This window comes from Apaloderma vittatum, unplaced genomic scaffold (genome assembly GCF_000703405.1).
Source record: "Apaloderma vittatum isolate BGI_N311 unplaced genomic scaffold, ASM70340v1 scaffold693, whole genome shotgun sequence".
NCBI classification, from domain to species: domain Eukaryota; kingdom Metazoa; phylum Chordata; class Aves; order Trogoniformes; family Trogonidae; genus Apaloderma; species Apaloderma vittatum.
The window spans coordinates 1-22561 of NW_009707265.1; the positions used below are offsets into that span (position 1 = coordinate 1).

At 51.5% G+C, this 22561-nt stretch overlaps 1 protein-coding gene across 1 annotated transcript; it reads left to right on the forward strand.

Moving 5' to 3' along the window:
- The first annotated feature begins 73 nt into the window (after nt 1–73).
- Nucleotides 74–20659, forward strand: HOMER3 (homer homolog 3 (Drosophila)). Its single transcript, XM_009866093.1, has 9 exons — nt 74–169; nt 10692–10848; nt 11773–11904; nt 12322–12429; nt 14657–14778; nt 15661–15817; nt 17659–17769; nt 18686–18766; nt 19611–20659. The coding sequence occupies exons 1-9, from the start codon at nt 165–167 to the stop codon at nt 19797–19799; spliced, it is 1062 nt and encodes a 353-aa protein (XP_009864395.1). The 5' UTR covers nt 74–164; the 3' UTR covers nt 19800–20659.
- The last annotated feature ends 1902 nt before the right edge of the window (nt 20660–22561 follow it).

The window sequence follows — 22561 nt, forward strand, 5'->3', positions numbered from 1 at the left end:
AGCAAGATTTCAAAGTGAAATTCCGGAGGAAATTTAAAGAGCATCCGGATCCGGAGAAAGACAGACAGAAAGAAAGAGGAAGGGAGAAAATAAATCAAAACGTGGAGAGAATCTCGGGCAGCTGAAGAAAGGACGGGAGAGAAAGGAGCTGACACCCGGCTGAGATGGGGTGAGACTGGCCGTTTATTATCCTTGAATTGCTTTTATTATTCATGGCCGCCGAGCTATTTTTAAGGTAATGGTAAAAGACACGGAGGCTTGAAATTGTGTTTTGTCCACATTGCAAGCTTTAAAGTTTAGACTTGCCTTTTTATTTTATGGGTTAGAAAGTAGATGATTTTTAAGTCTCTGCAACTTCTTTAAATCAACTCGTATGTAAGGGAAGCCTCGAGTGATCTATATGTTGTATGAAATCCAAACTGGGAGAGTGGGTGAGAGCACTGGAGCTGGCTTGTGCTCACAAAGTTTTCCAGAAGTTAGAAATTAGGGATTTCATTTGTCTGCTGTGACTCTGGCATTCAGTAAAATGAATCGTGTTTGCATTTCTGCATGGATTAATAGCTGATGGAAAATCCCTGATGGTTTAGTTTATGATCCTCCTCAGATTTTCCAAGAGTGAAATAATGCTGCATGGATGTGGCAGTGGAGTTTGGCATGGAAACAAGAGCTTAGTCTGGTATTTAATTTATGCCCTAGTTTTAAGTCTCAATCATGTAACTTTAAAGACCTGACGTGTTGTTGGGAGTTTCTTGTGCAATAAAGTCTTCGTGGCTGTTTGAGAGCACAGTGGATCTGTAGGAAGCTTGTCTGATCCACTCCCTCCTGATGTGTGGGTTTGACAATGCAAGAGAAATAAATAACATTCTTAGATGAATGTTTTCCTTCTGCTGATTTTCCTCTGGGACTAGCTGGATGAAATGTTTGAACAGTCAAACACAGATTCAAGAGGCAGAAAAGACAGAGGTGAACAATCAAAGGGGACAGGAGCGTGAATCTGGCGTAGATCCTGTGATGTTGGCAGAGCGTGTGCTGATCCAGGTTAAATCAGAAAGTCCCTGTTTTCCTGCACCTTCTCCTGTGATCCACAAAGTTACTGTAAAGCTTCTAGAACTGCCAGGAAGGATTTAACAAGCAGATGGCTTGGGACTAGCACTTCATTAGTGTCAGTGGTTGAATCCTTCCTGGAGCTGCCACAGGGGCACCCAGCAGGTATGTGCGTTCTTTAGAGGGTCGCCAGCTCCCATGGAAAACGCAGAGGTGGTGTCACCATCGCGGTCTGCTTAGGCTTCCCTGTATAATTATAGTTGTGTACTCACAAAACTGTTGTTAAGAGATGACATTTCCACCCAAAATGCCTTATTTCTGCTTAACTCCTGGCACAGAAGTGTCTTTTTGCTTGTAGGTTGATCTCACGGGGATATTGAGTAGCCTTCAGCCGTGTTTAGATTACTCTGCATACAAAAGAGATTAGAAGCACATCACCTCTTACATCACATTTTGGTAGTTGATTTTAATTAACTTGTTTTTAAAGCAGGGATTCTGGTTTCGTTCTTCCATATTAGATTTTTTGGTAACGTGGTGTTCTGGTTTTCATGGATTAATTCTTTGTGGGCTCTTTTGTATCTACTGCGCTGTAGGTTTTAATGCATTAGCACTTCCTCTCTGAAGAGAACAGTTGAAAATAACACTCGCTCCTGAGAGAAGTGGTTTTGGTTAGGTCCCAGCTGGATCTGTAATGGACACTTCCATTTCTCTGACTCTCTGCTGATAGCATTGCCAAGGTGCAGGTAGATGCAACTTCCTGGCTTCTAATTTGAGCAACATTGAGTTTACCCACTTGTCACATATATCAAAGCATATTAATTCACCCACTCTTACCTATAGTGCCATCCCCTGACCTCTGTGGAACAGTCAGTTTGAACTGTCCTTGACAGAGAGGCTGCTGGCTGTGCTTTTGGAGCCCTGGCAAGGGCAGCCTGAAAATAGCAGCGGATCTTGGGGATGTTTTCTGTTGAAGCTGAGGAGGCACCTGCACCTGAGGAGGCAGCGGGTCCTGTAGCTTGCAATGAAGGTGCAGGATGTGTTGGAGGCACGGAACATTTTGAAATGTGCACGTACCTCCCCTTCTCTGCTTCTGATTATTACTGGACACGTTTTTCTGGAATGCATAAAGAATTATTAGCTGCAGTCTGGCTTTGCTGAGTTTTTAAACTTCCAAGGGCTGTACAGGCTTCCAACAACGGGCTGCGTACTCAAGAGAAAGAGCTGCTGAAGCTTAGTAGCAGAAGTAACGGTTGTCCCAGGAAAGTGAATGCACAGATTGTGTTGTAGACACCCAGTGTTGTGCAGCCAAGATGCTCTGTAGATGGAGACTGGTTTGCAAAAGAAAAGAAATCTCTCTCAGCTGTCCTGCATCTTTAAATGCCCTTGATCCCCTGTCTCTGTGCCTGACCTTGCGTGCTTGTCGCCATTCCCCGCGCCGATCCAACAGGAGCGTTTTCAGCCAGGATTCCTTTGCTGCCCTTTATCTGCAGCCAGGCCATGAGGCAGCTGCTTTTCATTCCTGTGCTAAGCCCTGCCGGGTAATCTCTTGGGAGCTGGGGGAGGCAGAAGGGAAGGCAGCCCCCAGCCAGTTCCCTTTGCTGGAGCCTCGCTGCTCCACCTTCCCGTTGTGGCTCTGGGGTAGAAATCTGGCCTCCCTCGGTCCCATCTGGACACAGGCAGCATCTATGCACTTCCCCCAAGGTGACATTATGCAGCGCAGAGTGAAAGCAAAGCTGCAGCTCAGAGGGCTTGAAAACCTGCCTGGCGGTTAGAACAAAGGGCTGGGGATCGTCCTCCCAAACTTTGTTCCCAAAGCCCCTTTGCAGTTCTGTGTCCACAGGCCGTGTCCTGGGGGCTTGTGCCCAGATCCTGGGTAGAAAATACCAAAGCCCGCTTGCTGCACCCACATAGAGTGAAGCAGTGGAGGCCACTGGCACCGGAGGGGGTTATACCCAGAGGAAGCGTTGGGCTTTGGGGAGAAATGCAGAGGAAAAGAGATAAAGTTTGACTCTTGTTAACCCACACTTCTTCCCCAAACAGCGTTGACATACAGTCAGCAGCTACTGAAGCTGCTGAGGGGAGATAAAAGGAGACAACGACAGCAGTGGAGGAGGAGATTGGTTCTCAGGCCCTCTCTGTGCTCCAGTTCTGCCTTTTGAAATACTGAGCTCTGTCGCTCTGAAACGCGTTTTCCCCCCTCCATCTGCCCTGGCCAACCCCCTCCCTCAAATTATCCCGGGCTGTGCTGCTTTGTGGGGTTTCTCGTGCGCGGGCGCTCGGGCTGCTGATCCAAGAGAAGGGAGAGCCCTGGCCCTGACGCAGCCAAAAACGTCTCGGCCGCCCGGCTGACTCAGCGTGGCGCTGGGCTGGGTGCCAGAGCCGAGCCACATATCTTCCGAGCTCACACGCTCTCACGTACCCCTTTCTGCTCTGCACAAGCTGCCCTGCGAGCGCCCGTCCAGGAAACCAGACCTTGCAGGGGGAAAGCACTTTTGGGAATATCGTAGTGAGAATTGTGAAGTTTCCCACCACGGCAGCTGGGAAACCCTTACCTCCTGCTGGGGCTGGCAATGGGCCTTTTCAGAAAAACACTTTTTTGGGGGGGTTCTTGCTCATTGTGGCTGCACACTGAGCCCAGACACAGTGCAGAAACACATCCCTGGGTCTCTGCCTTCTGAAGGTTTCCCGCTGCCGTCAGCAGCAACGTCGCACCCCCAAAGCCCTTCCCTGCCCTTGTGCTGCCCGTGATGCACAGAAACAAATGGTTCTGCTGATGTGGTAGTTTGTGATTTCCTGCAAGGCATTTTTGGTTTGGTTTTTAGACGGAAGGTGAGCACAGACTGCCTAGATGCAGGGCAGAGTATTTGAAGTGATTATCCTCTCTGCGTCCAAGTGCGGAGAGGCTCTTTTCTCTGACAAGAAAATGAATATCCCTGCAAAGAGAAGCTGCAGTGAGTGAGAGGAGGTGCGGGCTGGGGAACAGCACATGGACTTCCTAGAGATGCCCTTGGCCGAACGCCATCCAGGAGCACCAAGGCAAATGAAGTTAATGAGGACTGAGCTCAGCCTCCCTGGGACATTCCAGCGACTGCCTTATGTGGCTGAAAGATTTTATTCTAAACCTCAGACCTATTCGCTATTTGTGTCCCTGGAGTGCTTTGAACTTGGACTCACCCACCAAATCTTGCTCTTAAAACTCTATACCTGTGTCTAGATTTGAATCCTGCTCTTTTGTTGCACACCTTGCTTTGGAACTGAAAACAGGACAGAAGCATTAATATAAATCTGTGGTGACTCTAAAAGCTTCCATCTCTACAGCAAACATAAGGTTTCTTCTCTCTGGTCGTGCGGCGAAGGGTGGGGGCAGGTGAGCAGGATGAGATAAGTAATTCAGTTAAGTAAATGGGCATGTCACGGGCAGGCAGACAGGATTGTGAGGTGAGAATTACTGAGAGCAAAAAAATAAGAGGATCTCAGTGGGAAAAATCTTCCAGGTTGCTCAGAAAATTGGAGAAGAACAAGGACAAAGCATAAGTCAAAAGCAGCTGTGCAGTCAGAAAGAGACCCCTCCCAACACCCTGTGTAGAAGCTATCGAGCAAAGACGTCGCTGGATGCAATAAAAGATCTAAAGCAAACAATAAAACCCTGATTTCTTCCTCTGCCTTTCAAAGAGGTCTGGCAGGAGGGCTGCATTTTAGCAGTTGCCCTTAGGTTTGGGAACCTGCTGAAGGGAGAGCGAGCCTGTAACTGTCAAACAGGATTTTCCCAAAGAGGAGGTATTTGCATTGGAAATACCCTGAGAAAGTAAAAGCAAAAAGCCTCTTTCTCTGCCCTGTAAAGACCCCGACCGGCAGCTGAAGGTGAGGTGGGGCAGAGAGAGGTGAGAGCGAGAATACAGTGAAACGCGCTGGAGCTGCCACAGCGCTATTGAAATTCAGACACAAAGATAAAGGGTTTTGCTGAGCAGCTCTTTCAAAAGCTCTCGGTCGCTTCCTCTAACCTGGGCTACTCCTTGGAATGAGACCTGTTCCTTGGCAGGGTTGGATGCCGTTACCTTCTGGCAGGAGGCTGGAGGACGCAGCGGGGAACGTGCCCTATTCTCAGCCATATCTGTGGCTCCTGTGGCTTAAACCAAAGATCTCTTCACCTTTTTACTTCTGTTCTGCTATTCGACTCCTCTGCAGGTTTGAGAGTATTTTTCTGGTGAGGATTAGAGAGGCCCTGCTGCTGTCTCCGAAACAGGAGATGCTGCAGTCCCTCTTTGGAGAGGCCTCTCTGGGAAGCGGCTTGTCCCCCTTTCTGTCACGTTCTCTCTGCAGCGCACTGGCTTATTTTAGAAGAACCTGCACCTGTGAAGAGGGTGGCAGAGCCCCCATCCAGAAAGGACACTCGAGGACAGTCCGTGCATCCAGTGACATATGTGTTCAGATTACACAGAACAGAGGGGGCAGCGCTGGTCTCTTCTCCAGGCTTTGGCACCTTTTATGCCTGCTGTTCCCCTGCTGGGTGCAACGTGGCGTTGGTGCACGAGACCAAATTGATGCCATCTGTACCTCCTTGGTGCAGGGCGGTGCCTGCAGGGGCTGCGTCCCCTCCAGGCTCTTGGCAGCGCGTCCGTGTGTGCTGACCCGACTAGGTCCCTCATCCAGCCTTAACAAACTCGGTCCCTTTGGCTCACTCGGTCCATTGCTGCTCTGCTGAGATCATAAGTCAAGAGGACAAATAATGATTTGCTCTCCTGGCAATGGTGAAATAAGAAGCTATTCATCGAGAAATCAATTTGGATGCTGTAGAGAGGGGAATAATCTGAGAACCAAGGTGGAAATGAGACCGGTGTGCGCTTTTACATGTCATCTTAACGACCACTGAGTCAGAGACTCCAGTCGGTGAGCACATCGGAAAGGATTGATCCGTACCCTGCATATTCACGTGTCCTTCCCGAGCACCACGTGACCTTCTTCCCTTTGCTCCGTAAGGAGAAGCCACCCCATTTGGGTCTTTACTGGGGAGCATCCTGGAGCCAGGTGCTTTCTGTGCGAAGAACTCATTAGGAAGAGCTGTGTCGGTTAGATCATCTCTTTGTTTCCCTTACAGCAGTTTGGTTTTCCTCCTTAGCTGGAAGGCTGCTGCTGGAGCGTTAGGGAACATTCATGGGGGACGGGTCATTTTTAAGCTATCAGCTGGGATATTGAATTTTGCCCTTCCCCCCTGGGCTGGGAACAAATGCTGGCAGCGATGAGCCCTGGATCCTTTCCAATTGCCATCAGGCACTTGCTGATCATGTCTGTGTCTCAGCCAGATCTTTGTCCTTTCAGTTTGCTTTGGTTTTTCTTAATTATCTGCAAAGGACAGCCCTGGGGGGCTGTAAGTGGTTTTATTTACACATGCCCTTTTTTGCTGCTCTGCCTGTATTGTTATGGGGACTCCCAGCTGGGAGCAGGAAAAGAAGTGTCAGCATTTAGGGATGTGTGGTGTTTCCAGCATATACACTTAAAACACAGGGGAAAAGAGGGCTGTAACGGGAGAGAGAACATGACAGTTTGAATCCTAGGCTCTCTCAGGACTATTTTTAAATGCTTTGTAGTGGTTTTGCGAGCAAGAGGTCAGCAGCTTGGCCAGAAGCAAGCTGAACGCAGACAAGTGCTCCTCAGACATTCCTCCTCGCAGATCTGCCTTTCAGGACCTGTGCTTCTCCTGCTCTGAACTTCACTCAGCACGTACGCCAGTGCCCCGCAGTCCTGCCTGTGTCCCCACCTTGCTGATCCATTCGGTCCTGCTGAGCTGTGTCAGACCTGCCGTGGTTCTTTGCCGCTAAAGGAATCGCAGCGAGGGTGAGGTAGAGGCATTTTCCGCTTAATAAGCCATTTGTGACTTGTTAGAGATGTGCCCCTAGATTCACAGACCTTCTTGCTTTTCTTCTCTCTTGGTTTGCGTTGCTGCCTACGCTTTCTGAGTGTTCTTTCTCGTAACTCCCCTGCTTAGACTCCAGGAAAGCTTTTGTTTGGTAGCGTTTGCTTTAACCTTGTCAGAGTAGTGAGTACCGAAAGGCAGGTTTCCAGGCTAGCCAGCATTCTTGACAATGAAATTCTTGTACTACCTGGATACAGTCTGTATCACTTGATGAATTTAAAGCAAACAATCGAAGAGCTGTTTTGTTTTGGTTTTTTTTTCCCTGCACAAGCACTGCAAAGGGAGCATAAACACCTCAATGCTGTTCCCAAGCAGAGCACAAAGCCCTCCTGAGCTTTACCTACAGAGCTTAAGCAACTCCTTCCTGGAAAGCCCTGTCCCCGTGCCAGGCTGGCACTGTGCTCAGGTAGCTGTGAGGAGGCAATAATGTGCTGGCCTCATAAAACGATCTCCAGTCACCAGGATTAGGGACATGCAAGTTGGCAGCAACTGCTCGTGTTTGCGCTGAGGAAAGGGGAGATGTGAAGGAGAATTTCGGGAGATTCTCCATATTTTTTTGCCCTCAGAGGAGGTGCAGGAGTTCCCTCCTTGGCACCAGGCAGGTGAAGTTGATGAGCCTCGCTGCCGTTGCTGCCTCTGTTGGAAGGAAAGCACATCTGGTGTAGTGGGCAGAGGGCTGTTCTGAAAATCTGTGAGACTTTCGCGTTTGTTCCTGGAAGGGATACACCTCTCGAAGACCATGTGAAGTCTTGTTGCTCCAGGGGAGGCCATAAGGCACGAACAAATGCGTGAGGAGTGTCGAGACAGCAGTGGTTACGTGAAGGCACAGAAAGTAGAGCGCCCTTCCCCATCAGCACCCTAAGCGACGCGTGTTTTGGCGTACCCGAGACAAGGAAAAGAGCGTGCGTGCCCAGGGGCTGCGCTGGGCGTGGGAGCAGCCAAGTCAGCCTCGTGTGAGTAGAAGGCTAACCCCTGGGAAGATGGGCTTTTCTCCTTTCTGACAGACCTTCCAGTGGCATTTTATTTTTCCACTCCTGGTGCTCAGAAGGAAAGCAGTGCTGCCTTTTGCGGTTAGTGACGCTGCAATTACAGGACAGTTGACATCTGAGTGGCCTCCTGAGCCTCTCCTGCCTTGCACTGATCAATGGGGCTCTCCAGGTAGTAAGACAGTCTAAGCTGGCCCACTTGAAGGCAGACTTAGCAGCAAAGCTGGGAGATCTGGGCTCTCTACCCCTTCTGTGGGCATCCTTCACCACGCAAATTCACTTTCTTACCCTTTTGCTCCTTTTCTGAGATGCGCAGTCTCTGCTGATATGGGGAGGGCAGGGTGGGGACTGTTTACTGGAGAGAATAATTTACAAAGCAAATGAGCAGCACAGCTGTCTCTCGTGGCACCCTCGGGGACTCCTCGCTGCTGGGCTCTGGGGTTGTGCCTGGCTCTGTGGAGCACAGGGCAGGGTGGGTGAATTCCCAGGCGATGCTGCAACCCCGTCCCTGTGAGCAGACAAGGGTCGTCTCCAGGAGTGTCAGAGAGCTCTGTCAGGGTGCGTGGCAAGGGAAAACATCCCTCGGTCCGAAACCTGCTGCAGTCAGCAGGATGGTTTCTTTCGACTCTGGGCGCAGACCTGGCAGATGAATAGCGAGCGCAGGAATAGCTGCCGCGCGTGTGAGGGGTGATCTCTGAGGAGGGTTTTCCGTCATGCAGCCGGCGTCACGTGTGCCTGACTGGAAACACTAGAGCCTTCCAGGCTCCTCCGTGGCCTTCTCCCAACAGCCGGCGCCTGCTGCCAAAGGGATTTTCTCTAGTTACACAGCTCACCCAATTATCTCCCATGACAGGGAAGAAAACTTGTTCAGTGATGAGAAATCATTACAAATTACAAGCTTTGTGAGCTCGGGACAAATGAAGCCCCTAAACGCTGCCTGGCTGAACGCTCCGTCTGTGCTCTGGGCGATAAATAACAGCTGACTTTTCCATCGCTCGGAAATGAATCGCTGCGGAGGCAAAACCAAAAAGCAGCCTCAGTCCAGCTAGGAGACCTGAGGAGGAAGCTCTTGGAGGAGAGACACGTAGTAACTCCCCTGGCCTGTAGTCTGTCTTACCCAAACTAACAAATGGCAGCAACACGGTAATGTCCTTTCTCTGTTCTTGCCGAGACTAAGCCCAGGACTTGAGGGTTAAGGTGCAGAAAGCGCCAGGTACAGCTGTCTCTGGATTGATGGAAAGGACTGCTCATTGCACCTGTGAGGGCCTGCAGTGGGGAGGAAATACAAATGTCTGGATTTTGGGAACTTACACGTGGCAGGACTGTGACTATGTCTTGTTTGCAGCTGTCGTGGAGGGGGGTTGTTTCCAGTCCCGTCAGATTTCATGAGGTTTGGATAAGAATTGTGGCAATGGCCAGTGCCTTGGGTTTTAACCAAAGCTAAATGAAGACCCCGAGCCCTCGTGCACCTGGACTGTTGTGTCATGGAAACATTCCTTCCTGCCTCCTGAAAAGCTCAAGTTACATCCTGATGCCTGAGATTCAGCTCCTTAGTTCAGCTCAGATGTTACTGGTTACAAAGTCCGGGCAGTGCTCCGTTCAGTGCTTTCTTGCAGCAGCTGCACATTTTGTGGTGAAGTGTTTCCTTTGATTCATTGTTAAGTGATGTGCTTTTAGTCCTGCGATGTGACCTCTTGCTGCAGGATGTGCTTCCCAAGCATGAGTCAAGGGAGGAAGAGCTGGGCTGAGGGGAAGGCGCTTTGTGTACTCGCATCCCAAACACATCCTTCATCCATCCCTCCATTTCCCTAGAGCTCCAGCTCGGAGATACTCTATGAAATACCAGAGAAATCATATACCTGGTGAATTTGCCATGAACTGACCACTGAGGTGCTGAGAGATGATGAAAAAAAAGCTTCAAGTCAGGCTAATGATTAGGGGTTATGTTATTTTTAGTGTGACACTGCCATGTAGGCTGTGTTGTGAAGGACCATCAAGTACGCCCCAAACACGAGGTTGTGGTGTCCTGCTTGCAAGTTTTGTGCCTGTCATGGTGTGAACATGTGTGTGAGATCCACTGACCTGAGGGTGTAGTCTGTTACTGCTGGAATGGCCAGGCTGTGGTCTTTGGAAATGTCTGAAAGCTGCAGGGGAAGACAGAGAATCTCCAGAGGAAGGTAAAAACTTGTGCCTGTCGTTGAACACCCATGGTAGCTTTGTGGTTATGCCAAGGGAGCTTTTTCGTAGACCAATGTCTCTGGTGTGCAGCGAAAGCTGCTCTCGTCATGCTGCCTGGATGGTGGGCAAACAGGAGGCGTAAACACCCGTGGGCTTGTACTCCCCGGGGGTGTCAGCCAGCCATCCCTCAGCCCCTTCTAAAACAGGCTTTGGAGGAGTGCCGAGAGGCTGCGGAGAGCTCCTGTAGAGAGCACAGGGAAGCCCAGAAGTCTTGGAAAAGCAACTCACAAGAATGGTGGAGAGCTCCCCTGATAAGAAGGGACACGAGGGGATACCAGCCTGGACAGCGAGGGACTGCTACTCCCTGCACAGAGGCTGCTGGTTGAGAGATGCTGCGTCCTTGGGGGCTGCACATCTTCGCACCCGGTGCCTCGCATCCCTGGGAAGAAGGCAATAGCAGAAGTGCTGCTGGTGCTGCCTAATGCAAGACAAGTGCCAGGAAGTCAGTGCTCTTCCCACATTCCTCGGTTTCCCCACTGCCCTGACACCTTGTTTGTTCATTTCTCTTGCAGGGAGCAGCCGATCTTCAGCACCAGGGCCCACGTTTTCCAGATCGATCCTGCCACCAAACGGAACTGGATCCCTGCCAGCAAGCACGCTTTGACTGTCTCCTATTTCTACGATGCCACACGCAACGTGTACCGCATCATCAGCGTGGGGGGCACCAAGGTAGGGCGGGCACCTGCTGCCGGCGTCACGCAGCTTCGCAGCAGGTTGTTCTCCAGCCAAAGTCTGTTCTGGTGTTGGTGGTTTCGGTGTCAGATTGGTCAGTTCTCAGCATGGTCTCTCGAGCATCTTCACTGCAGGAACTCAAGGTCAGACACTGCCTCCGTGCTCAGGTGTGTTTAGTGTTAGACAGTAAAATCTGTGGCGACAAACAATATGCCCTAGGGTCTGATGTTGTCCCTGCCTGCCCCACGCTCTTCTCACCCCCCACCCCCAAGCACACAAAACACAGATTTTTCCAAAATCCTTTATCCAGTGCTAAACCCAACCCCTGTAGATAACATGAAATCACAGACAGAGGTTGTGGGAGTCTCCAAGTTAGCCTGTTCAGTCACTTCCACAAAACATGATTAACTCTCCCTAAACTGCTCTTGATAGGCATTTTCCTGACTTGTTCTTGAAGACCTCCAGTGGCAGAGATTCAGCAGTCTTCCCAGGCAATTTATTTTGTTGTTACTCTTACCACCAGAGAGTGTTTCGTAATAGCTACTCCTGACTGCTGTTTAAGACTTTTTTTTTTTTCTTACTCACCATGAAAATGGAGAACATCAGAAAGTTGTTAAGTCCCCAGAGGCACACTGTCTCTTATCTTCTTTTCCAGCAATGGAGGAAGCTGATGATACTGAGGCTTTTTTCTTTTCTTTTTTTCAGCAGGCAAGATGATTGAGAAATGTTTGTGTCACGCAGACAGACGAGAAAGACTCTTGGTCACCAAAAGCTGGAGTTGTTGTTTTATACATTAAAACCCAGAGCTTTCTACTCCAAGTTTCTAAAGTGCACCAAGATTATACTGATCAATCCCACACCACCACCCCAGGGCAGCAGGCTGGATTTTCCTCTGACTCTCCTTGTTGCCTCTCTTTATAGGCAATCATCAACAGCACTATTACCCCCAACATGACCTTCACAAAGACGTCCCAGAAGTTTGGGCAATGGGCAGACAGCCGAGCCAACACGGTGTATGGGTTGGGCTTTGCTTCGGAGCAACATCTCTCCCAGGTAATGCTGCCCGTGCTGGCAGAGTCCTGATGCTAGCAGGGGCAACGTCCCTGAACATCAGCCTCCGGAGAAAACACTTTCGCAACCTGATATAATGCAGTTCCCACCGTGCTAAAATCTAACGCGAGATGCAAAGATGCTTTATGGTAATATCTGCAGAGTGTCTCGAGCATCACAAATGGAATTAGGACTTTGAGCTCAATGGCTGTCGTTGCTGCTTAGCTCACCCCACAGCCCTGAGTGCCAGAGTCACGGGCAGGCGCACAAAGGGGCTATTTCCTGAATTTTATTGATAGTTGAAGAGAAATTAAAAAGCATGTCGAATGGAGTTGCAAAGGGAGGAGCAACCCGAGAGCGAGTTCTTGTTCATTCCGCATTTCGGTATAGCGACAGAGCGACTTTTCTGCTTCCCTCTAGTTTGCAGAGAAGTTCCAGGAAGTGAAAGAAGCAGCCCGTTTGGCGAGGGAGAAGTCCCAGGATAAAACAGAGCTGACAAACCCTGCCCTGAGTATCACATCTCACCAGGTAATGCTTGGAAAGAGGCATGGCTGGAGCTCACTGCAGAGCAAGGACAGCTAGGGAAAACGGTCACCGAGCTGAGCTCCTCTAGTAACTTCTTACTTTCATCCCTTTCTCTCCAAGAGCTTTCCTGCCAGAAATTGAGGTTGGAGCTTCACGTTTTGATGAGTCTTGTGGTGGCTCTGCTGAAACACCTGAAGTAGATTGGGTTCTTCTCCAAGTGTCCCTGATAGGTGATGGTGCTGTTCCTGGAAAGACAAAGTGATTTCTTAGAGCTGGTGACTGAGGAGTCCTGGCTGTACCTGTGTCATATTTGCACTGTGGAAGAGAAGCTGTGCTGCGAGAGTAGAAATCACACACGCCTTGGGAACTCTTCCCTGAGCTAGAGCTGCATGCACGACAGCCACTCATTCAATTTTTTTTCCCCCAGGAGACCAAGCCAGAAAGCTTAAGCCCATTGCAGATCGTTGTCACACACGTTGTACTTGCAGTTGTTACCTTTCTCCTTGTATAGCTAAACCAACTCCAGTAGCAGTGGAATGGAGGAGGGAGGATAAGCTCTGGAGAGCTGTGCCCTGGGCATGCAGATCTCCCACATTTTCTGCCTTCCCCAGGCTGTACATCGGCCCATCGTCCCTTCTCCCGCTGTCCCACTGCTGATTCATAGTCTCCACATTAATAGAGCTTCCAGCATGAGTTTCATCCTTGAATAATTGATTGTGTTTCTGTTTGCAAGTGAGCAGAGAGCAGAATCTGTCTCCTGAAATTAAATCAGGGCTCCCTCATTTTCCGCGTCTACACTAGTTTACTTAGCCTTCAGAATTTCAGAGCTGGGGAAATCCCAGGATGGCAGCTCTCTTCTCTCCTCTGGTACCTTTTAGGCCGATCCCCATCTCATTTAGCATCCCCATCACAGAGTCTGTCACTGTGGGTAATGGAAGCAGTAAACCAGTGTGGAGCATCTCCAGCTGTTATCAGTTTCAGTTGGGCTCACAGGGGCTCAACACAGCAGACTAGGAAAGCTGCCTCCGTTTCCCCACCTTGCAGTAAAGGTGAGGCAGGGCTGTATTTTGCAGGTCTCACTTCTCAGTCAGTCTCTGGAAGGCATCATGAAGTTGGTGTTCAGTACATCTCGCGGCCCCGTCGGGCTCTATTTATAGATGTCAGCCGACTCTGGAGGCAGGTGGCTGTCCTTACCACAGGCATTTGAGGGCCACCTATGAACTCCAGCAGGCTGACCAGCCACCTGGTCTCACAGCCCCCAACTCCAGATCCCAGAGACTTACTGCTCAGAGAGCCTTTTTATAGCTCAGTTTGCCCTCTTGGTGCCAAGATTCTTCTCTGCTGCGAGAGGAGACAGAGCAGACGGGGTCTTCTGGAGGGGCCGGAGCGGAAGCTCTGAATTTGCAGAAGCCAAAGTCCACTTTGGCTGCTGCCTATTCGCCTCTGCTCCGCTGGCAGCTCCCTCCAGCGTGGGAGGAGGAATTGTTTGTCTCTGCTAGCCCTCATGTACGCAGGAATATGGAGCCATACAGAGGGGGGTGCTTTGGTGCAGAGACCGTGAGTTTCTTTTCCCACACCTTTGGAAAGGGAGTGCCACGGTTATCTGAGCAATGACAGATTTTCCCTCCTTGAGCCTGAGAAACGCTATTCCAGTGGCACCTGGTGTCTTAATTCAAGGTACAGAAGCCAGATTTGCAACTGAACCCAGGTCTGTGTTTAGAGTCCATTAAGTCTTTCCACTGCTCCCAGCAAGAAAATCCTATTAAGAATTCAGCAAAACCCTGGAAGGGCCAGCTCGAGCAGCGTGTTGTCCCCGGCCGCAGGACACGGGTTACAGGAGGTAACAGGAATAGCTGGCGTGTGCAGTCTGCAAGCCCACCCGCTCGGGGTGTCTGTGCACTGGGATCGCTGCCCCAGCATGGTGTGGAGACAGGGAAGGGCAGGACGTGGCAGCAGGGCAGCTTGTGGAAGAGCAGGACACTCACCTACCTGTCCAAGAGAGAGCCCTGTGTCTGCACAGCTCCCAAAGCCATCATGGTGCTGCTGAGCCATGCGTGAGGATCTTTGACACCCCTTGTCATGTGGGTGAGCGCGGCGCTGCCCACGAGTTAGGACTGAATATCAGTGTTTCTCACAAGAGCCCTGGGAACCCGGCTGTGAATGTGTTTGCAAAGCCCTCGCAGGCCTGTGTTCCCTGCCCTGCGATAACCACCTCTCCCTCACCCCCCAGGTGCTTCCCAGCCCCATCATCAGCTCCAATGGGCCGGGAGAAGACAAATTATTTCGGAGCCAGAGTGCAGATGTTGAGATAACAACAGAGAAGGAGCGGCTGAAGAAGATGCTTTCTGAAGGGTGAGGCTGCCACAAATGCTCTCTGCTCCTGACTCCTCAACTGTCTATTTTGGCAGGACTCGGGGCATGGCCCTGTCATCCCAAGTGCTTTTGACCTGACGCTACTTTCTGAGAGAGCTGAGTAATGCCCCGTTGTCTGCTGCTGCTCAAACCCTCCACCGCACCAATTTCCCTTCTTCCCCGGCAGAAAGTTATTCCAGCTTGGAGGTGAAATCTGCTGTTCAGGCAGCCTGGGAAGGAGAATGCTTTGTGCCTGCAGCGGGGATGAGTTGATGCCAGTTATCTACAGATCAGTAGTTTGTGATACCAGAAGATGTTCACACTTTTCCAGCTGGCCCAGGGCTGCATTTGTGTTAATTCCCCTGATGATTCCAGCAAAGTCCCTGCTGCTTCTGCTCTTTGTCTATTCAAAAGACTCTGGGCTGGATTCTACCCCGTGGGTCTCATTGAGCTCCCAGTTGAACACTTAAAATATTTTTGAATTAAAAGCAAGTGTCCTTTGCTACCTTCTCCTAAGTCTGGGGTTTTATTCAAAGCAAACTGAGATCTAGCAAGGATTTAAAAAGTGGATTCACAGTCCTACATTGCAAAGTTTCTTTCTAGTAGCCGCATCTCCCCCACTCCATTAGTCTCACAGCGTGGTTTCTGTAGTTTCAAGTGAGGACACACGGCCTCAAAGTCAAATACTATCCAGGGATAAAGGAAAGAGATGCAGATTCACGGTTGGAGGAAGCATTTAAATTTGGGAGGTGGTACAAAAGCCAAATAGAAAACGGCAATTCCAAGAGCGTGGTCTCATTGCGTGTTGGCACTGGGGGAAGAAACCTGTGTGCAGAGACTCTCTTACACTCTCCTGCACACTTCTGCTGTTCTCTCCCACAGGTCAGTGAGTGAGGTCCAGTGGGAGGCCGAATTCTTCAGCCTCCAGGACAACAACAACAAGCTCGTGGCTGCTCTCCATGAAGCCAATGCCAACGTGGACCAGTGGAAGAAGCAGCTGGCTGCTTATCAGGAGGAGACGGAAACGCTGCGGCAGCGGGTGAGCATGGGAGGGCCCTCCCAGAGCCAGATGATGCCCCAGACCCCCTTCTCCCATCAGTTTTCATGGATGTCAGCGGGAGATGGGACGGAAATTCAGGATGCTGCAGGAGCCTAGCAAGGAAAACTTGTCAAGGGTCAGGGCCGTGTAACTAAGGAGCGCTCGCAAGAGCTCCTGTTCTCTGCAGAGCGAGTTGGGAGTGTGCCGGGTCCCCTGGATGGACAGAGGAAGCCAGAGCATAAAATCAAAGAATGCAAGCTTCCCTTCAGGTTTTCTGGGGGTAGTTCCCAGCTGCCAGCAATACTGAGTAAGGCCCGTACCCCTCCCTGAGCTGGGCATCAGGGCAGTCTTCTGGCTGCTGACAGGAAGGATGAAGACTGCTCTCTCTGCTATAATTAGCTTGAATCCAAGCTGCGACATCATGGAACCCGGGTGGCACAGTACAAACAAGCCCTTTTTCGGTTGGAATAATAGGATCTTTTGACCTGTGTAATGTCAGGGAGGTCACAGATCAACTGAGGAGGCCTGTGTGTGTCTGGGCAGAGGAGTGACAGTCACACGGCTGGGTTTGTTGACGGGGAAGAACTGCCGAGTGCTTGGGAAAGGGTTTTTAGGACAGTTGGGGTTTGACTGGGAAAGGACTTTGGAGCCCTGGCGAAGAAGGCATAAAGCCATTTCCCTTCTGGATAGCTCATTCAAAAGACAGCAGGGATTTATAGCAATTAACAGCTGTTTCCTCTTGATGACTGTTGCGTGGCCAGTCTGTGCAGTAAACAGCCGTCCCCCAGGATTCGCTGTGCCCGTTGCTACCTCTCGGTGCTGGAGCCAGGCAGTGAAAGAGCTGCATGGAACGAATTTTCTCCTCTGCAGCAGGAGCCTGCCCTAGGTACAGCAGAGATCTTGGTTGTGCCTACGTACATGTGTGGTTTTGGGGCTGGCTGGATCAGGCTGCCTTTTCCCTGCCGTTGCTCTGTGCTTACGCAGCTGTTTGGTGGCTTTTCTCACTACCAGGAGTGAGGATTTCATGAGCCTTGGGTGAAGGGCAACCACTGGGGACTTTGCAGAATCGTAGAAGTAACTGTAGCTCAATAAAACATCTAGATTATTGTCCCTAAACTGGAGCATTTGGGGCCAGAACTGGTTGATTCTGGTCGTGATCCTGTGAGCCTGACAGCTCACAACCACTCTTTATGTGGATTCTGGCAGAAGCCCAGCTCAGCCAGTGTTGCCCTGCTGCCCCTGCTCATGGGAGGGCATCAGACCAGCGTCCGAGCCCTGTCTGTGTCACAGTACCCACCACCAGAGCTGCAGTTGCAGGGCCTGGGCCTCAGCGATAGCTGCCGCAGACCTTCCGATGAGCTTTTAAAAATGAATCCTCTTCATGAATAATCTAAGCCACTGGGCTGAATTTTTCAGGACTGGGGAGCACGCTTGGGAAAACCCTTCCTCCCAGCTCTGCTGTGGTTGAGCTGCAGTAACTCCTTTGCCCTCGGCAATCTCAGCCCGGGGATGCAAATGGAGCTGGATCTAGCCGTGGCGTTGGGCTGTAGGCTCTTGTTCTTGATGTCCGCCAGTCAGGCTTTTCTGGAAGTGCAAGACTGCAGGAGAAAGCAGAGACAGAGTCTCTAGACTGAATTTTGCCGCACTGTATTTCTGTGTGTGATCTAGGCAGAGCAGAAGGAGAGAATTTTTCCCTAACAGCCCCAGGGTGGGAGCTGCTACCCGGCTGTAAGCCTTGCTGGGTTTGCAAGGAAGCCAAAACATGACAGAGAATGGGTGAGAAGGTGTCAGGACATTCCTGTACCTCTGAGTGTGCTATCCCTGGGCTTGCTTCCACGTAGGTAGCAGAACTGGAGTCACAGGGGTCTCATGATTCCTCCAGTGAGAACAACAAGGAAGAGCTGAGCCAAACCCTGGAGGAGCTGGAACTGCTGATCAAGGCTAAAGACGAGGTAATACCCCACAAAGCAAACCCTAAGGGTGGGTGGCCTGTCGCTCGCCACGGCTCTGTCTGTCATTACAGCTTGTATGAGTGCAGAGGGCCCCTCGTGCTGTGGCACGTGCTGCCTGCGCAAGCCAGGAGCCTCTGTGAGCCACTGCAGCCCCCTCAGTGCTCTCCCTCCCCAGAGAGGCAAAACTGAGTGAGAGTAGAGTCTTGGGAGTTTCCCCTGCAAATAGCCTTGAGTGGAGAGTCTCAGACGCTGCACAAACGACAGGGCTGTGTCTTACCCCTTCCCCTCCCAGCTGTCTGCAGCTGCACTTAGCCTCTAGTGTAGTAATTGCTTCTCGCTTTCACTGCATTTAAATGAATGATTTAAAACAGAGTTTTAATTACAGAGGCTGTGAAGGAGGGGACATGTGGAGAGAATCTCTCTGATTTGCGCTGCAGGCTCTCTGGCGGCCGTTCTTCAGCAGGGCGGGTGGACAAAGCCTTAGGGTTGGAGCCACAAAACAGGGACTAGGGAGGGAAGATGTTTTGGTGTTCCTGATCCTTAGTGAGAAGAAATCTCTCCCTGCTCCCCAGAGCTACTCGGGCTGGAAGTAAAATGCTGCAGCAAGGCAAAGGTGTGCAAAGGCTTTCACCCAACAGCTGAGCAGGGACCCTAGCCCCAAAAACCTGGGACCTTGAGCAAGGATGCAGAGACCACTGAACCTTGCTGGCACTCAGACAGACGTCTTGATGAGGGGCTTAGAGGGAGGCAGCAGGTAGAGCGGACGTTGAAAAGAGAGGTGTTAAAATCTGGAGCCGAGTGTGGGTATGGGATCCTTGGAGAGAGGGAAGGGGCCTTGTTTGGGCTTTGTGGTGAGAGCTGGTCCCACCGGGACAGGAGTGGGTCTGACATGATACTCTTTCTCCTTGTGTTTTAGGAGATTCAGATGCTAAAGAGCCAGAAGTGTGGCCGATGGGAAGCAGAGGGCGAGCGTGAGGAGACGCTGCAGAAGCTGCAGGTAAGGGTGGCAGATCTGGGACACCCCTGCACTCGTAGTAGAAAGATCCGTCCCAGTTTCTCCTTTAAGCCAAAAAGTGAGTGTTGCAGGGTTGCTATGCCTTTCTCTGCCTCTGGATGGTGGGAACAGGTCCTCACCTATGTCTCTGCCTTCTTCCACCCTCCCTGTGTCCCTCAGAGGGGGCTCAGTCAGCAGACGACAGCAAACCCAGCCTTCACATATTCTCCTCTAGCACTTGCAGTAGCCTCTGGCATGGGACAGGAGCAGGACGGGTGATGTCCTGTGACCCTGCATCTCTCAGAAGTCCCATGTAGCTTGCTGGATGGCCAGGGATGGCTGGGGAGCAGAGCTCTGACTCAGTCGGGCTGGCAGGAGGGATGCAAGCTGCTCTGCACCTTGGGGCAAGGACACAGATGGAAGCACGATCTGTTGTGCAGTCCCCAGGGGCGCTGCCTGCCTGTGTTTACCTCTGAGCTACTGGACAAAGGGCTCTGGTGCGGGACTCGGCCCCATACACAGGCACTGGCTTTTGTGGCAGAATTAACATTCAAATATGAAATGCCATTAGGCCTGGAGATGCCTGTGAGCGGATCTGCCTTTGCGAACTGTGGGCAGGTGCCTGGATTTGGGCAACACGTGCTCACATGCGTGTGCTGGAGTGCTGTGGCTCAAGGTAGGGAGATTCCTCAATGAAAGGACTGATGAAGATTCGGGCTGGCTGGGTGTGGGTCCTCTGGCACTGGGGTGCTAGCAGGGCTGTTTCACAGAGATAAGGGTGCTGGTCTGTGAGCAGCGTTTATCAGTGCTGGGACAGCCACCTCACTGTGCTTGTGTCCTTTGGCAGGAGCTGGAGGCACGCAATGCGGAGCTGGAGCAGCGCCTTCACCTGGCCGAGCAGACGCTGGCGGAGACCTTAGCTGAGAGGGAGAAGATGCAGAACGAGGTCACCAAGGTGGCAGAGATAATGGATGTGAAGATATTTGAGCTCAGTGAGATCCGGCAGGGACTAGCCAAGCTGGTAGAGAGCAACTGAGCAGCAGCACACTCAGAGGAGACACCTCCGGAGGAGGGGAGCCCGAGCTGGGACTGGTCACTGACAGCGATTACGGTCACAGAACAGCCTCGAGGACTGATCGGGCAGGAGATGCCAACATACCAGCAGCTGCCTGGACAGTGTGGAGACCAGCCGCAGCCACTTACTGCCCCGTGAACATCCAGACAGAGGGCAGAGGGGACCTGAGCTCCCGAATCCTCCACAGGGAGCATCTACGAGTCGCAGCCAGACCTCTCTGGACCCCGCCGTGGCTGTGGCATGGTCCAGAGACCTTCCCAGCCTCGCTGCTGCCACACTGTGTCTCCACCATTTTTACAGTTTTCTAGGGGAAGAGGCTGAGCAGCCTTCGTGTTTTTTCAGTAGTTTTTTAGGAAACCACTTGCCTTTTGCAAATAAGCTGCCTGTTTCCCCACCTAGGGAGGGAGGAGAATTTGTAGCACACCGAGGACAACAGCTGCTCCTTTTCCTCTTCCCCAGCCCTAACTACGTCGTGTCTTTCTAACAGGATCCAGTAACACTGTCACTGTCCGGAGCTGCCAGAGGTAGCAGTGTCCCCGCTGCAGAGAAGGATGCTTGCCTGCCCGTGCGTCCTTTCCACTGTTCAGTCACATCCTCCAGAGGAAACCTGCAGGTTTTGAAGTTCTTACTAGTTTAGCACAGTGGGGTTTGATGACTTGTTAAAACTTCAAGCTGAGAAGAGTAGAGGCTTTGTTGGGGAAGGGGCGGTTTGCGTTTGAGAAATGGGACTTTCCCAAGGGGTTGGCCAACAAACTGCTAGATGGGCATCTCTCCTGGCCTCTGAGGGTCGCAGTTAATTGAAATTAAACGGAGCAAATCACAGTTGCTCTTGGTTTCTTTTTATTGGGAAACAGTCCACAGAGATGTCCTGCTCGGTGTCAGCCGAGCAGTATTCCTTGTGCAGGGTACGGGTCCCAGCTTGCCGTGCTTGGCCAGATTAAAGAAGAACGGGAGGCGTTTGGAGCATGCTGGGACCAGTGCCCCGTGGAGCCTGTGGGAAGTTTGTGAGTTATCGTAGATGTTGTCTAGTAACAGGAATTGAGCAAGGCCTGAGGGAGGCACCACAGAAACCTGGAAAGTTGTGTGTGTGTCCCCCACGGCACCCGCTGCGCCCTCGCCGTTCCCTGGGAGCGTGCTTAGCCCTGTGCTGAGTGACGAAGCAGTGTCTGTCTAGAAGTAGTCAGTCACCTTACAGGAGTGTTGATGGGTTTGGCTTTTGTTGTTGTTTTTTCACCCTCTTTGCCACGATAAGGTAGGCAAAGACAGCAGTAATCCTGGGAGCGTTTCAGGGGTCTGCAGAAACTCTGACACTTGTCAAGCACCGGCTGCCACGTTCTGCCCTCTCTGCAGCCAGCCCAGCCTCGCGGAGCTGTGTAACGAGCGCGGCTCCTCGGGGGCTGCCTCTCCTTTCGCTCACCTGGTGACCACGAGAGGAACCCAGAGCTTCCACGCGCTGCCTGCAAGTCAGGGCAGGATTTGGGTCTGGCACCTTGGGGAGCTGGTGGAGAACTGCTGGTGACTCTGCTGGATTGTGTCTCGGCAAAGCCCTTCCCTTTCCCAGGGGTGATGAGGAAACACTGAGATTTCCGGACCTGCATAGCCAGGGAAGGGCTTTTTGGGTTTGGGATTTTTTTGTTTCTTTCTTTCTTTTTTTCTTCTTTTTTTTTTCTTGCATGAAGCATTCTCACAACTGTATGAGGCTGAAGCTACTGTAGTACTATTTATTTCAGGGTATTTAAGAAGGGAAGGAAGTAACCGGGTGGCAAAAAATTTCTAGGGACTTGTTCACCACCCCGTGCCAGTGTTCGTATTTTATTCCCACAGGAGCAGCCTTCTTTTGAAATAGAGATCAGCTCCAAGAAAAGGTGTGTTTGGTTTGCATCTCCGTCACTGTAACAGGGAAGGAGGAGGAGGGTGGGATTTGGGTGTGTGGGAGAAAGTTGAGCAGAAGTTTCATGTTCTCCAGTCCTGCCCTCTCACACTTCTCTCATGATTCTGTGATTCTTCTGTGGCTGCAGCCCACAAGGTGAAGCTGGGTCTGGCTCCTTAAATTCTGGCAGTGACCATTTCGTAGCCCAGTGTCTTGGCCAGCGCCTGTGTTGCTCATTGGCGGGGTCTGACCGGCCCGTGTTGTGCCACGCCTGGGTGAGTCATTTTCCCCAGGGGAGGTCACGCTCAGGCTGGTCCCAAGAAGCGAGAGGGAGGGAGGATCGGAGTCGAGCTGCTGCACATCCCAGCGGGACTCCCTCTGAGTCGGGGAAGAGGCAGATGTGGGCTGCAGCGTGGTGCTCAGCTGAGGCAGCAGCTCCGACAGCTTCACGGAGCGCCGTGCTGCCTGCCACGCTCCCCAGGACCTGCTCCGGCCTGGCTCAGGCAGCAGAACAGCGTAAGACCCTGCTCTCTTGTCCCTTATGCCTTTGATATCCTCAAAGGACAACTTGGCATCACTGGAGAACTCCACCTAGACCTACAGCGAAGAGAACCGACTGACAGTCTAGGTTGAGTGCAAGAATGTTTACAAGTCCCAAACAAAAGGGATTTGCAGCTAATCTTCCACTGCTACCCTGCAGGAAACTGTGCTCGTTTCACAGTATTCAGCCTCTTAATGTGTTGGCTGCGTGTCGCTCCGTCGGCTGGTCACAGTCCGGGCCGTGCTCCTTCACTCTTCCATTGTCGGGAACCAGGAACAGAGGCCGTTTTCCTTCACCCTCTTTCCCACCAGG

Excerpts from the sequence above, each read along its gene's own strand:
- HOMER3 (XM_009866093.1), top strand. Across the intron at positions 10,849-11,772 it reads TCAGCGTGGGGGGCACCAAG|GCAATCATCAACAGCACTAT; the intron begins GTAGGGCGGGCA and ends CTCTCTTTATAG. Across the intron at positions 12,430-14,656 it reads TGAGTATCACATCTCACCAG|GTGCTTCCCAGCCCCATCAT; the intron begins GTAATGCTTGGA and ends CTCACCCCCCAG.